General features: G+C 44.5%; 1 protein-coding gene across 2 annotated transcripts in view; it reads right to left on the bottom strand.

Annotated features, from left to right (window-relative positions):
• Positions 1 to 14,760, bottom strand: part of CALCR (calcitonin receptor) — a 261,965-nt gene extending 247,205 nt beyond the window's left edge. The window contains exons 1-2 of one of the 2 annotated variants that reach the window (XM_089776702.1): positions 14,301 to 14,760; positions 13,694 to 14,071 (exon numbers count right to left, since the gene is read on the bottom strand). In XM_089776702.1, coding sequence (XP_089632828.1) covers positions 13,694 to 13,776 — 83 coding nt within the window. In that variant the 5' untranslated portion in view covers positions 13,777 to 14,071; positions 14,301 to 14,760. The remainder of the gene's footprint in view (positions 1 to 13,693; positions 14,072 to 14,300) is intronic. The other variant, XM_075922361.2, reaches the window with a different exon arrangement.
• Between the last annotated feature and the right edge of the window lie 1,074 nt (positions 14,761 to 15,834).

Here is a 15,834-nt window from a genome sequence, read left to right as displayed (position 1 = left end):
TGACAGAAGGGCTGGGGTAAGAGCCACTGGGGCCACCTCGCCTCCCTCCAACCTGCTAGTATGTGATAAACATTCTGGCTAGGAATCCTGGACAAACAGGACTGAAAAAACGTGTGTTCTCACCTACATGCCACACCTCTCCCCCACCCAGCATTGCTGCTGGAGAGCAATACAATGGGCTTTCCCTACTCTGCCTGCCAGGCACTCCCACACGGGAACAGGGTCAGAGCACAGGGCGTTGCACCTCCAGCACTCCAACTGCGGAGAGAGGGTCAGAGGCTTGCAAGCCCCCATGTCCCAATCCGCTCCCCGGCAAGTATAGCTCTATGGCTGAAGCGCCAGGCAGGCAGAGCAGGGTAAGACCCTGATCCAACTCTCCGGCTGGAGCATCTGCCAGCTGGAGCAGACAAGCCTCCGTGCTTCGGCCCCCGCTCCTTGGCAGGAACACGGGCTGAGCAGAGCAGAGCAAGTCCCCAACCCAGCTCCATGGCTGGAGCACTGGGTGGATGGAGCAGAGCAAGCCCCCCCCTTTCCCAACCCCGCTCCCCTACAGAAGCTCTGGGTGGGTGAAGTGGGAAAAGCCTCAGGCCCAACCATAGTCAGCAGGAGCATGGGGTGGGTGGAGCGGGACAAATCCTGATCCCAGACCAGTGGTTCCCTGTAAGCTGAGTGCTTGGGCAGCCACCCAGGAAAGTTTCAAATGTCACCCAACTGATTAGCAGAGTGCCCACAGCCAGCAGCATGTTTCTACTGGTGGTGCACAGCCACACATGCCTTGGTGCACATAACAAAATTTATTGCACACATGGTTGAAAAAAAATTTAGAGGGGACAGTGCCCCAGACCCTACCTGGAGCACACAGTGGATGGAGTGGGACAAGCACCCATGGCTTGACCCTGCTCACTTGAAAGAGTGCCAGGTGGGTGGAGCAGGGCAAGCACTGGGGCAGGAGCAGAGCTTGGACTGGGGACAGGGTTGGCTTGGATGGTAAGTAGGTGGGCCACACCACGCTTGAGGCTACCCCCGGTCTGTAAAGTCCCCAAAATTGTCCGTAGTAGCCAGTGTGCGTAAGACAGTGACATAGGTTCTATGCCCTCCTTCACATTGGCCTCTCGCAAAACTCCACATTGCTCTGGCGTTCTGTTGTTCTTTGGGGAGCAATAGTTCCAGAAAGCTCCTAGAACTGTTGTGAGGTTTGAGGTAGGGCTACAGATCTCTCTTCCTTGTTCCTTAGAAGGTAAAACAATATGTTTGCTTTCCTGCTATTGACCTCCTGCATGGCCAGGTTTGTGAACCCCTCCGATTCCATCTTGTATCATGTTCATTACCAGAATAGCTTTGTGTCTGCAAACTCCAGGGTTCTAGGAGGTTTCAGACTGAGTCCCATGGCTCACTCTGCCTACTGCTGCGCTACAGAAAACTCAGAGCTCAGATAGTCTCACCATTTTAATTGAGTAAATATTAATTTGCATAAGCGGAACTTTGCAGTAACCCTATACAGTGTTTTGTCCCTTTGGCTGAGTTGCTTCAAGCATAATCATCTAACACATCCCATTTTCCTTAGCTGCCTGCAATAATATCCCTCCAGGAAATATGGCCCTGTGATACCAGTTCCACTGATCATGATACAGTGTAGGCAGGTCTTGGGCATTTTCCCAAAGTGTCATGTCTTTCTGAGAATGACTTGTCAGTGGTGATGGCTGAAAGAGCGAACCTGATATATTTATATGAGAAGCCATATGTAGGTATTTCCAGTGGCAATCCCTGAATAGTCTATAATTTTCTCAGCTCTGAACAACTGGCACACAAAACAATATGCTATTGATTTGATTTTGCTGGCATTAATGTTAATGGGAATTCTACCACTGATTTCAATTAAACAAAATTGAGGCCTGGACTGTACAATTTTCCTACCCTGAGTATGCACTCCTCTTGTTATGGATGACTCCAGTGAATGGATTTATTTATGCTCCTCCCATAACTGCATACTCACACAGCTGCCAGGAAAATCAGCCCTTAATGATTTTCTAATATTGGGGTATTGTAACTCTCCTATCCAAAAAGCTATTTATGGCTTTGTCTGAGCTTAGCTTTAGTTTCTCCAGAGGAATGCACATATAAAGGACCTACACCGAAGCCCACCAAAGACCAACAAAGTTTATTGAAATACTCTCATTGACAGTGCATCAGCTTCATATTGCTCTTTATTGTTTGTGCTTATTTGAAATATTGTGCATGAAATGAAGTACAACAAATATAAAATAGGAAGTCTTCATTATATCCTTTTAACTCCATAGTGTCCAACCAGTTCTGAAGCAGTAGGCACTATAATGGCTACTTCTATAGTGAACTAGCCACACTCAAATGGCCCAATAGCCATATGTGGTTAGTGTCTAGTGTGTTGCATACCACGGTTTTAACTGTATAACAAAATGACCAAACCTATATAAATACTGTGCCATCTTCATATATATTTCTACTGAAATTCTGGAAATTCAAAAGCAAGTTATTTTTTGGGGGATTTTTAATCTGTATATTTTCTTTCCCTGTTATATAATAGTGTACTTAGTAATGCATGAACATAACATATATGACCTTGTTACATTAAAAGTAAATAATCACTTCATCTGACTATAGTCTACCAGTTCTACCACATAGTTTTGTCTACATTTTTCGTTTTCCTCACACTTTGTTTTACCATCAGTTATTTCCTTTTACTTCTCCTTTCCCTTTTCTCTCTGAAACTCTTCCCATCCCCCTTTGCCTATCTCTCTCCCTCTTCCATTCCTTTGCCAGCACACACACACACACACACACACACACACACACACACACACACACACACACACACACACACACACACACCCTTATTCATCTCCCACCCTTAACACCACAATTTATCCACTCAAATCCCACAGCACTGTGGTTGCGTAAAGTCACCGGTGTGGTGTCTGACAGGTCTCTTGCTCTATTCAGTGATGCTATTTGTTTGGCTGCATGTGTGGCCTCTGTGTATCATGCTTTCTTTGCACAAGTAGCAAACAGCAGACTCCGAGAGAGCCTCCAAAGACCACAAAATCAAAGAAGGATTGAAGGCACCTGGCCAGGTTTATTGTAAAAAGCACAGTAATAGTAATATGTGCCTGCCACAATGGACTCTGCTAAGTCAGTGACAGGGATTTGCCATTGCCCCCTAGGCTGGACAAAGCTCCTCGGGGGTACATTTTTATACATAGGTACAAACAAGTGACACATCACTCCTGACAGATCAGGTTGCCACCCTCTGACATTACCTAGATACCCCCATGGAAAAGGTGATGGGATCACTCTCTATCATGCTGTCAGTTTAGACCAGGTCCTGAACCTGGGTCAGAATGTTTGTTATTTGTGGGGAGTGTGTTGGTACCAAGATATTTCTTTATGCTGTGTTCTCTTACAACCATTTTGGAATGTACTTCCAGCCTAGAATCATATACGGTTTTACATAATTAACCCTGTTCATGGCAGATTCTATTAGCAGAGCCTGCCTCTTGCTCACAGCTTCACCTTGCTTTGTGTTAGCAAAGTCTTGACCATGGTGCCTAGGCCTGAGGCCTCACACCAGGCCTGTGATACATATTTCAGGCCCTAATGTTAGTACAGGCTGTACCTCCCTTAACCAGGACTCCCTGGTCTGGCAACATCTGTGATCCATGCCAGACTGTGGATGTTCCTGGACCATAGTCCAGGAAAAGGGAGGTCTGGTGGCAGGGCAGGAGCACCATAGGGAGCACCGGCAACTCAGCCAAATGGGTGGCACAGCAGGGAGTTTTGTTTCCATCAGTGGCCATGGAGCGCCAGCCTCAGAGGCAGTTAGGGAACTCTGGCCTGGCTACGGAGCTCTGGCCCCAGCTCTTTGCCCCAGCCCTGGCTGTGCAGCTCTGGCCCTAGCTGCAGAGCGAGGTGGCTGTAGAGCTCTGCTCCAGCTGCTGAGGCTCTGGCCACAGAGACTGGTGGCTGCAGAGCTCCAGCCCCATCTGTGGTGCTCTGTCCGTGGCACTCTGGCCCTCACAACAGCGGGCCTGGCAGCCTCTAGAGAGCCCCAGTGGGATGGGGCAGCAAGAAGGGGCAGGCTGAAGCCCTAACCCAGTGGCAGCACAGGCCAAGAGGGCAGGGACCTCTCCTGGTTCAGCAAATCCCCTTGTTCAGGACCAGTCAGATCCCAAGGGTGCTAGACAAGTGAGGTCCAACCTGTACAAGTCCTACCCTGAGCATAGGAGCATCTCTCTTACCTAGCACTTGTGCCTTTCTTAGGAGCAGAGACTGAGTGGTTGAAAGAAGATGTGGCCACAGTGGGAGCTGGTAAAAACACAATGAGCATCAGGTGTTCTTGTCAGAAGACTTGAATAAGAAGGTGGCCAGTCCCAGCTACTTCTCCCAGTGCTAAAAAGGTGAGTGCATTAAAAAAGGTTCTCTAAATAACCAAGGGAAGTGGTGAATTCAATTGCAAGTGTCCCCTGTCATATCCAATCCTAGAATACTTATGGTACATGAGAGATTGCACACAGCTTGTTTAATAATACCAAGAGAGGCTGTAATATTCTCATTAGTTGTTTACCTCAGGAATTAAGTAGTAACTTGGAGAAGCACCGCCACAACAATCCAAAGAGCACCAGGTGACTTTTGTTGTTCCTTATGCTCCAGTGAATGAAATGTAACATCTAAAGTACTAATGCTTTATGCAATGTCATTCTTTCCATTTCTGCCAGGAATAAGGCACATCCTTTTAAGATGGTTACTGTGTGGTGGCAGCTGATATACAGCAGACAATGCCATCAGGCTTAAGCAACAAAAATGCATAAGTCTCTGAGCATTGGTCTACACTTCGGAGTTATTTCAAAATAATGGAGGCTGTTTTGAAATGAGCAGAGCGTCCACACAACCAAGCCTGTTATTTTGAAATAAGAGTCTGGTTATTTTGAAATCTGTACTCTTGCTTTCCTCAGGGAATAATGCTTATTTCAAAATAATGTTAGTGTGGATGCTCCACTGCTGCTATTTCGAAATAACTACCCCCCAGAGTAATCTGAAGTAATTACTCCCCAGTGCTTTAAGTCAAGGTAGTGTATACACAATAATGGAGCATGTCTTGGACTAATTTGGAGGCACCCCTATAGTGGGAACACTCTTTTTTCACTTTTGTTATTTTGGGAGTTATTATTTCGAAATAATTTCCTAGTGTAGACATGTCCTAAGAGCCTTGAAGGAAGCTTTACACATGTGCATGACTAAGTGTATAGCAGGGAAGATCAGGATACAAACAATGGCAATAACATATTTTTTCAATTATATTTGTTTATAATTCTAATTAATTTAGTGTTCATTTAAGGAATCAGAAAGCTAGCAATTGAAAATCAAGTCATTTGATTAGCTATACAGTTAGGCTGTGTCTACACTGGGCCACTTATTACGGAAAAGCAGCCACTTTTCCGGAATAACTTGCCAGCTGTCTACACTGGCCACTTGCTTTTCCGGAAAAGCAATGACGATCTACTGTAAAATTGTCAGTGTTTTTCCGGAAAAACTATGCTGCTCCCATTCAGGCAAAAGTCCTTTTCCGGAAAAACTATTCCGGAAAAGGGCCAGTGTAGACAGCATAGTAGTCTTTTCTAGTCTTTTCCGCAAAAAAGCCCCGATCGCGAAAATGACGATCAGGGCTTTTTTCCATAAAAGCGCGTCTACATTGGCCACGGACGCTTTTCCGGAAAAAGTGCTTTTCCGGAAAAGCATCCTGCCAATGTAGACGCGCTTTTTCCGGAAATACTTATAATGGAAAACTGTTCCGTTTTAAGCATTTCCGGAAAAGGGTGCCAGTGTAGACGTAGCCTTACAGTATGGGCTGCAGCACTACAAGCTACCCATATTACCCCTCTAACACACTTTCAACCTTTCAGGAGCTGTAACCTTTAGACCGAAGTGGCTAATTCACTCTCCATACTAATTTTGTCTTTCTTTTGAGTCTTCTAGTGAGGAGGTTAATTAGTCCCACTGGTGACATTGATTATCGTTCCGTGGACATTGTAGAAGTAAATTTTACACTTAAAAATGTAAATGGAAAATTTAATTTTCTTTTGAAAAGGAGTGGTGACAGACTTAGAGATTAAATGTGAAACAGGACGATTTTAGTCTTAAGGGCACATAAAAACGTAAGAGTGGTCTTACAGGGTCAGACCAATGTTCCATCCATCCCAATATCCTGTCTTCCAACAGTTGGCAGTGCCAGATGTTTTACAGTGAGTGAACAGAACTGAGCAATTATTGCATGATTCATCCCCTGCCAGCCAGTCCTACCATCTGGCAGTCAGACGTTTAGAGACACCCAGAGAACAGAACTGCATCTTTGACTATCTTGGCTAACAACCACAGATAGACGTAACCTATATGAACTTACCTTATTCCTATTTGAATGCAGTTATATTTTTGGTCGTCACAACATCTTCCAGCAAGGAGTTCCACAGATCAATGGTACATTGTTTGAAGAAACACTGCCTTATGTTTGTTTTAAATCTATTGCCTATTAATTGTATCGGGTGATCCCTGGTTCTTGCATTATGTGAAAGGAAAACAATGCTTCCTTATTCGCTTTCTCCATGTCATTCATGATTCTATAGATGCTCTTATGTCCCCTTTCACCCTGCCATATCAGTAATCTCTTCTCTAAACTGAACAACCAAGTATTTTCCATCTCTCCTCATACGGAAGCTGTTCCATACTCCTAATCATTTCAGTTGCTCTTCTCCATATTTTTTTCAAATGTTAATCTTTTTTTTGGAATGGGATGACCTGAACTACATGTGGTATTTAAGGTGTGGGAATACCATATATTTATATAGTGGCATTATAATATTTTCTGTCTCATTGCTATCCCTTTTCTAACGGCTCCCAGAATTTGGTTAAGTTTTTTGACTGTTGCTGCTCTATTCAAAATGAAATATTCAAAATGATCCAATATCTCTTCTTGAGTGGTAACAGTAAATTTAGATTCCATCAATTTCCAATGAGCATTGTCTGTATTTATCAACCTGGAATTTGTTCACTGTCAATCACTCCATTTTATGAGATCCCTTTGAAACTCTTGTCAGTTCTGAACTAAATTATCCTGAGGTTTTTTTTTTTTAATATAACATGTGAACTTTGCCACCTTACTGTTTACCCTTTTTCCACATAATTTCTGAATATACTGAACAGTAGTAATACTAATGTTCCCAGAACAGATCCTTCAGAGCCCTGCTATTTACCTCTCTTCATTCTGAAAACTGATCATTTATTCCTACCCTTTGTTTCCTCTCTTTTAGTCAATTGCTGATCCATAAAAGGAACTTCCCTCTTGCCCCATGATTTCATGTGTTGCTTAAGAGCCTTTGTTGTGGGATCTTATCAATGGCTGTCTGAAAGTCCAACTACACTATATTCATCGGATCTCTCTTGTCCACATGTTTATTGATGTCATAAAAAAATTCTCATAGATTTGGTGAGACATGATTTCCCTTAACAAAATGGATGTTGACTCTTCCTCAACATATCACATTCATCTGTGTCTCTAATAATTCTGTTCTTTACTATAATTTAAATCAATTTGCCTGATACTAACTTTAGGCATACTGTCCCATAATTGCCAGGATCGCCTCTGAAGCCTTTTTAAAAATTTGGCATTACATTAGATATCCTCTGTTGGGATGATGCCAAACTGGTGAAATTAATGGGTAGCAGGTTTAAAACTAATAAAAGAAAGTTCTTCTTCACACAGTGCACAGTCAACCTGTGGAACTCCTTGCCAGAAGAGGCTACGACTAACAGAGTTTAAAGAGAAGTTAGATAATTTCATGGAGGTTAGGTCCATAAAAGGTTATTAGCCAGGAGATAAAAATGGTGTTCCTGGCCTCTGTTTGTTAGAGGCTGGAGATGGAGGACACGAGACAAATCGCTCGATCATAGTCTTTGGTCCACCCCCTCTGGGGCACCTGGTGCTGGCCACTGTCAGCAGACAAGCTACTGAGCTAGATGTACCTTTGATCTGACCCAGTACGGCCATTCTTATACATATAGTCTGAGCCTCTATCACGGTGTTTTAGAAAAAAAAAAACTTCCATGCAGCTTGCATGCATTTCACTTGTGTCTTCCTTTTTACTTCTGTTTAACTAGCCTCCTCAATTTTGTGTCGTTTCCCTTTTAAGTTAACTATTCATGCAATTCTGAGCATACTTCAGTCTTAATTCCGGAACTGCTACTGAACTCTGCACAATAATTCTACAGTAATTTCATATAGTTCTCAGTGTACTCAAGATGTGTTTGGAGTTGTCAAAAGACAATAGGCACAAATCCCTTTTAAATCATGAGATAAACTAGGTCTATGAATTCACTTGGCATCATCCTTAGAAACATCTATTTTCTAATATGAACAATGGAATAACAATCTGCTTTGCTAATCTTGGAAAAGCAGTTCAGTACTCACAAGTTCATCTAGGAGCCGAAAAGCCTTTTAAGACACCAAGCTGGCACCTGTGTTTTGCACCAAGGTGGTACAGCTGGGTGGGAGAGATAGCTCAGTGGTTTGAGTGTTAGCCTGATAAATCCAAGGTTGTGAGTTCAATCCTTGGGGAGACCATTTGGGGCAAAAGTTTGTCAGCGATGGTACTTGGTCCTGCTGTTAAGGCAGGGGACTGGACTCAATGACCTTTCAAGGTCCCTTCTACTTCTAGGAGATAGGCAATCTCCATTAACTTATTTAGGTACCATATAGCATACAGAGCTTGTCACAGACAAGAGTACAGCACACCTTTTCATACAGATACAGACAGCTAGAGGTGGTAAACAGTAAAACAAAATATTAATTAATGTATTCCAAATATATTGCAAATGTTATCAAATGTATTATTCATCCAACTCTTGGAAATAGTAAACAAGACTTAATTAATGCCATAGCTCAGGAATGACATGCTGCTTGTTTATGCTGTTGTACATGACTAATCTGGAAAACATTTGCTGGACTATGTCACGTAGAACCAAATGTATGTTTTCAGAGTGACTATTTGTGATTAATTGTCCAAGGTATGGTGCAAATAATCAGCCTTGACAAATCTTTGCTGTACTTTCTATTGTGTATAAACTGTACGAAGAGATTAATAATCCAAGTTCAGATGATAGATCTAGGTTCCAACAATTTTTGCCCCATTTCTTAAATAGATGCTGGGCCTATGCATCTGCATCATCTTTGTGGATGAAGACAGGATTGCAGGTAGAATAGTGGTACATGGTAGTAGTAGTGCACTAGCAGCTGAAATGCAGAGGCTACAGGGGCAAGTCTCAATTAGCATGAACAGTATTGTTTAATGGAGTGTGGGGCTAAGGATGCAAGAGTAAGAGACCCTCTACTACAGCCTCAGTTTTCCTTACCTTAGCCTTGTGGAAGCCTCTCCCCATGCAGGTTCTGTGAAGTCTGGGATGTGCAGCTATGGAGGAAGAATAGCTTCTCCCTACAGCAGGGCCCACCTCCCAGAACAGTAACAGCTTTAGTAAGTTAACGCTGACAATCAGCAGTAACTTACCAGTTGACCCTGTCGGCAATATGAATCCTCGTGAGTGGGTGTTCTGGGGGCAGTGGCTGCAGCAGAAGCCTATGACAGTTCAGCTGACGGTGCTTAACCTCTGCCCCTTTGTATCCAGTGATTTCTCCTGTCAACTACATGAAATGGCCCAGTTCTACCCTTTGACTGGATACACAAACTTTCAATTGTTCTTCCTGTTAAAGAGGACAGGATCTTTTGAAAAAGGCTTTAAGGCTCAGGATATCTAGGGTATTTTGGGTGAAAGCAGCCTCATCTCCCACTGACTTTAATGTGCAATATGCTCTGGCATACTACAGGTTGAACCTCTCTAGTCCAGGACCCTTGGGACCTGACCGATGCCAAACCAGAGAATTTGCTGAACCACAGGACTTCAGTATTTTCTTTTTGAAAGAACCACTTCTAAACCGTGGTTTCACTTTTGAAATAGCGTTTTTCGAAAAAACACCATGATGCAATGATGCAAATGAAGCATGGGAAATTCAAATCCCAGCTTCATTTGCAATTTTGATATGTCTAATTTACATCCCTCTTTTGAAAGAGGAATGTAGTTTAAACATACTCTTAGTGATAGTGTCCCAATGAATGCCCCTTTCCACAGAATCAGCAGCAATTTATCTTTTCTTCATTTGTTTCCAGAAGATCCACCATGATTGCCTTTACATGTTAGTAATTCACAACCATTTGCCTAAGGTTCTGTCAGCCACATGTGCAGGTCCTCATAATACTGGTTCCAGATGAATAGTTCACTGTCCAGTGGTCAAGTCAATCAGTACAATAGGTATATTCTAAGAACATCTCCAATAAGACCTCTGAGACACCTGTAGGAACTGTGTTGGTTAAAAGGAAGCCCAGTTACAATATGCCCAAATTCAGGCTTTTCACTATCTGCTAGTGAATTTGGCTCTTGCCCTATTGTCAAGCTTTCCAAATTGTAATTGCCGGGTGGATATCAAGTCAGTCATTTTTTATGATGTCGCTGCAGGTGCTGCTGACAATGAAGATTTATGTCTGTAGTCTGAGATAATGACCATTGCCCCTCTGTGCCATTTGTATCCTGTGTTAGCTACACTGGATTCATATAACCATAGGTTCCTGTCCCCCACTCTGCAGACTAACCCAAATATCTCCACCCCAACTCTGCGGACTAACTTTCAGCATCTTTTTATTCAGGGACAGTCTGGAGACCCCTGCTATAGTATTGAAGTGTGTAGTGGGTTCACATTCTATGCCTTAGTGTGAAAAACAATGCCAAAACAAAAAGTGGGTGTGATGACCAAAAACTGCAAAGAACAAACACTATATAATTATAACATTGTTCTCTGGCAGGCTATTACTAGTAAACATTGAAGTTAACTGACTCTGATCCAGTTTTTTAGTTATAGTACATTAGTTATTTCTCTCAGGACATGTTCATTAAGTGATCATTTAAGGCTCAGGATATCTAGGGTATTTTGGGTGAAAGCAGCCTCAACTCCCACTGACTTTAATGTGCAATGTGCTCTGGCATACTACAGGTTGAACCTCTCTAGTCCAGGACCCTTGGGACCTGACCGATGCCAAACCAGAGAATATGCTGAACCACAGGACATCAGTATTGTCTAGCAGCATTACCAACACTTCCACTGCTTACTTGGCTCTTAGAAGACTTTTAGGGGTCAATTAGAGCTAAATAACCGCACGGAACACTGAGAGCCAGAATTGTAAACACACTATGGGACCGTGAGAAACTTGACCACGCCCATGACAAATGGACATCTCTCAACTAAAATCATGCTGGACCACAGATGTCGTCAAACCAGAGACTGATGGACTAGAGAGAGGACTACCTGGATTCTAGTTCTGGCTATGCTACTGACTTGCAATAGCTCATTAGGAAAGCTGTCTTTTTATACTATTAAAAGTAGACTATCCATGACACCATTGCTGCTAAATGAAGTCTCAATTTCTGTATTATTTTGTAACACAAATTGATCAGAGTGAAAATACTAGACTAAGTCTTTAAAAAAAATAAACTTATTTTGAGCTGGTAGAAAATTGAGAGGAAATTTCTATAATAAATTTTGCAGGCTACTTCTCTGAGAGTGTTTTCCAATCGATTTCTCAACCTTATTAGAACTGGCCTGCTCTAATAAGTACATGTCTTTAAAAATAGAACCCATTAAACTATATTTTCCACAAAGTTTAACCAGCTAATTGTTGTTGCCATCCAGAAAATAAAATAATTAATAATGGTTCAATCTTGTAAGGTAACGAGCCTCTCCTGAAGGTGCATAGGGCACCTTGTAGAACTGGACCCTAGTAAAACTCTACATTTTCAACCAATTCTATATTAATAAAACTAATATTAATAAATAAGAATGGAATGTTTAGTTCAGAAACATACATATTTCTATACATTTTTCAATATCTGTCTTTAAAATATGGGGCAAAACCATATTGCTATCTAACTTATTTATGATGCAAAAGTTTCAACACAGAATTCTGGCTAACATGACAAGACCTTTAAAGTCTGGGCACCTATTCTTTTAAAAAACATAATGTTGCATACTGAATATGGAATTTTTTTGTATTTATTAAGCATAAGCCAATATGCAATAGCAATTCTATGGAGAATGGTTATAAATTCTGCCACTAACTGAAGTTGGACTTTGCCATGTCAATTTCAACTCAAAAGCTAGTTGGCACTCAGCCATAAATCATGATATAAAAAAAAAAAATCAAGAATGAAATCCTGCCTCTGTTGGAGTTAATGGGAGTTTTACCATTGATTTCAATAGGGACAAGATTTAAATCCAAATATCTTAAATAGAGCTTTTTCTTACAAGTAGCTACTATTTAAAAATTAAATTGAGGAACTGAAGTGGCAGCTTTTGGTTTATCCAGAATACTTTGCTATGAGATAACATGACAGTAACTGTACACATCACAAAGATAACATACTGGAGGTCACCTGCTTCTAAAGGTTGTCAGATATCAGAAGAAATTAAAATGAAACATTAGCTCTCTTGCACTTAATTTACCTTCTTGGCAAATTATATCTAGAACTGTGAATAGTAAATTAAAGTGTTCCTTCTGCTAAAGATTGTCTTCAATATGGGTTGTTGGTAAAAGAGAAATTTTAGTCTGTTCAGCACAGATGTTCTCTCCATAGTAGAGTTGTACAGGGTACTCTTAGGACTTGTCTTACTAACAGCAGAGCAAGAAGCGGATACAATCTTAAGGTTTTACTATCTTAAGGAAAAAATAATTTTGATAAAATGGATTGTCCAATCCACTCTTAATGCATCTCATTCAGCTCCTCTTACTATAGAATCACCAGAAAATGAATATTTTGAGACAATACCATATATTATATGCTAATAGCTGGGAGTTATGTTCAAAATACTGGATACAAGGAGATTATAAAGATATATAAAATAATACATGTCAGTATGTATCTGTCTGTGCTCTTCCCAATCATTCTGCATTCATCCTTTGAATTAAAACTACAATTATGTAACTGAAATAAAGGAAAATACTGAGTGCTACAGTAGTCTCATTATTTAAAAAGCTTTAAAAAAACCCCACCCCTAATCTTGTCAGGAAGCCTGCTGAAACACCATCAGAAAGAAAGAAAGGAAATAATCCAAAAACTAAATCAAAACATATGCATATTGTATTCAGGCATGTAAAGTAATAGGCACACAAGAAATGAATTTATCATCAAAGGTGCCAATATCGAAACAATGTTTGGTAGGACTCAGAATCTCTCAGGTGTAGCTTTAAAGTCGTATAGAAAATACTGCTATCCATCCAGTAGATGGAAAACAACATAGAAAGAACCTCAGATATGAATTTGAGCCATTAAGTAATGACTCAGGTATCAGTTAAACGCCCCATGTTTCAGGGATGGAGAATTGCTACTGTCTAGAACTCATCTTGGATTTGAAATGATCAGCAAGACAGTGGCTAAGGATACATTCAAACTGTGCAATTCTAGATTCCTTTCCCCCCTGCCCCAAGCACTTCTGCACCCAGTAAATACAACCTCTGCTTTTCACTGATAATCATTTCATTCTCCTGGCACCGGATTTCAAATGGCTCCTTACTTGAACCAAACGGAGACTGTCAAACACGCTGCACTGTTCAGATTTCCAGTCCAACTCTGCCTGGCCTCTCCCTCGCATGACATTCGTGCCAACCACCGAGCATCGCGCAGGACCAGGGGCTTGTCAGCATGAGAACTCCTCAGGCGGGGATCCGCGCAGCACGCTGAGAAATGCGCCCCCGAAGTTACAAGGCGCGCGGAGGGGCGGGCTGTTGCAGTGGGTCGGCCCCCAGGCAGAGGGGAGTGGGCTGAGGGGGAAGAGTTTGCTCCCACAGCCCGGAGCCCCCCTTCTCTGGTGAGGAGCCGCTGCAAGCCGTGGGCTGAGCTGCAGCAGAGCGCGCCTGGGGCTAACCAGCCCTCGCTGCCATCCTGTCACCGGCTGTGGAGACACCGGGTCGCGCTCAGAGCCAAGCCGCCAGCCTGCCCTGCGCTCCGGGTCTCTCCGGGCTGGAGGAACCGGCCGCCTCGGGCTTTCTCCGCAGCGCTGGTGTCTGGGTTAGCGGCTGTAGGAGAAACACCCCGCGCCGCGAACAGGCGCGCTCCTCCCCACCCCCTGCGGGCAGCCGCTGCCCCCGCAGCCCCCGGAGGACAAAGTTGCCCGGACTTACTGTCGCATTCCCCTGCAGCTCCGTCCCGAGCCCGTCCGTCCTCAGAGGCGGGGGAGCGGGGGGTCAGTGCCCGGAGATCCCCGGCCCCGGGAGCGCTTCAGCGCCGCATGGTCCCGCTGCCAGCCCGGCAGGAGGCGCAGCCCCGGCCCCAGGGCAGCAGGCAGGCGGCTCCGGCGGGGACTTGCAGCCTGCCTGGAGACACGCATGGGGCGCTGCGCCTGGGAACCGAGCGGTCGCCGGCGCTTCGGATCCAGCGCCTCTGCCCGCCACCGCCCCCTGCTGCTGCAGCGCCCTGCCCCCGGCTCCTGCCCGCCCGTCCGGGGCAGCGCGTGGGAGCGGGGCGGGTCGCTCCGCGCCGGCAGCTGGTCCGGCTGGGAAAGAGGCAGGCGCGGGGACCGGCGCAGCCCGGCTTTAAAGGGGCCGCGCGCTGAGCGGCGGGGCAGCGCGGCGGGATGGAGCCGGGGCCGGAGCTGGAGCGGAGCCAGCCGGCGTCACGCGAGGGGAGGGGGCTCGGCGGCCGAGGGGCGGGCGCGGGGAACCGCAGCAGCCCAGGGACCGGCTGCGGTCTAAGCCCCGGCTCTGGGGGCGCAGCTGAGGCTTGGTCCAGCCGCTACGTAGGGTTTCCGCCAGCGGCCCCAGCAGCCTGGGTAGGAAGCTGGGATCTCCTTGGGGTGGCCCAGGAAAGGGGGTCCCAGCCGCTGCCCCCTTCCCGCAAACAGAAAGCCCGGAGGTGGGAGGGGGACAATTAAGGGAGGAGCCCCCCTCCCCCAGTGGAGGGTTCTGCGTGTGTGAGGGATCGCCGAAATTCCCACCACCCCAGCAGAGGGTCTCTTCTGTCACGCTCATCCCAGAGACTGGAATCCTGCCTGGGCTCAAGCCTCCCTGCTCGTGGCTGCGGACAAGTAGCGGGCCAGGGAGAAAGAAGGTCCCAGCCCACCTGAAGAAATCCTGGACAGTTGGAATTTAGCCCTGATGGAGAGCAGATGAGGTGTCCTCCTTGGAGCTGATCTGCTAATAGTTGCAAAGTCAGTGATTCCTCCCCCCCCCCCCCCACCACCATAAAATTATTCATTGAACATGTTTCCATTATTCACCCAGTCCTGCGTCATTATTTCATAGGCCAGAAGTGCCGAATCCTGAAGGCTCAGCTACATAAGCCAGTAGGTGAGTGGGAGTGAATGAAAAGAAGGTGCCATGGCCCCATTATGTGCAGTGCACGAATAGTTTAAACCATGATAGAGCCTCCTGCTATTAGTGGTACTAGGGAATTTTCCTACAAACCACTCCAGGACCAGTAAAATCAGTGTGTTGATTTGAAATAATATTAAAAAAATTAAATCTTATTTTCTCCAGCCTCCAAATACCAGAGAGAAAGTAATACGACCTACCAGCGGATGGAGAAAGGAAGCAAACAAACTTTGTTAAGCTGCTCCAAGGAGGAGGGGCAAGTTGGCTGAGAACGGTAAAACACCTCTCTCTTCCCTCTAACAGAGCAAAAAGACTTTAATAAGCTGTTTTTTAAATCTGCCTCTCG

The sequence above is a fragment of the Pelodiscus sinensis genome, chromosome 2, assembly GCF_052426305.1.
Source record: "Pelodiscus sinensis isolate ZL-2025 chromosome 2, ASM5242630v1, whole genome shotgun sequence".
Classification (NCBI taxonomy): Eukaryota; Metazoa; Chordata; order Testudines; family Trionychidae; genus Pelodiscus; species Pelodiscus sinensis.
This window is presented reverse-complemented; position numbering and strand designations above follow the sequence as displayed.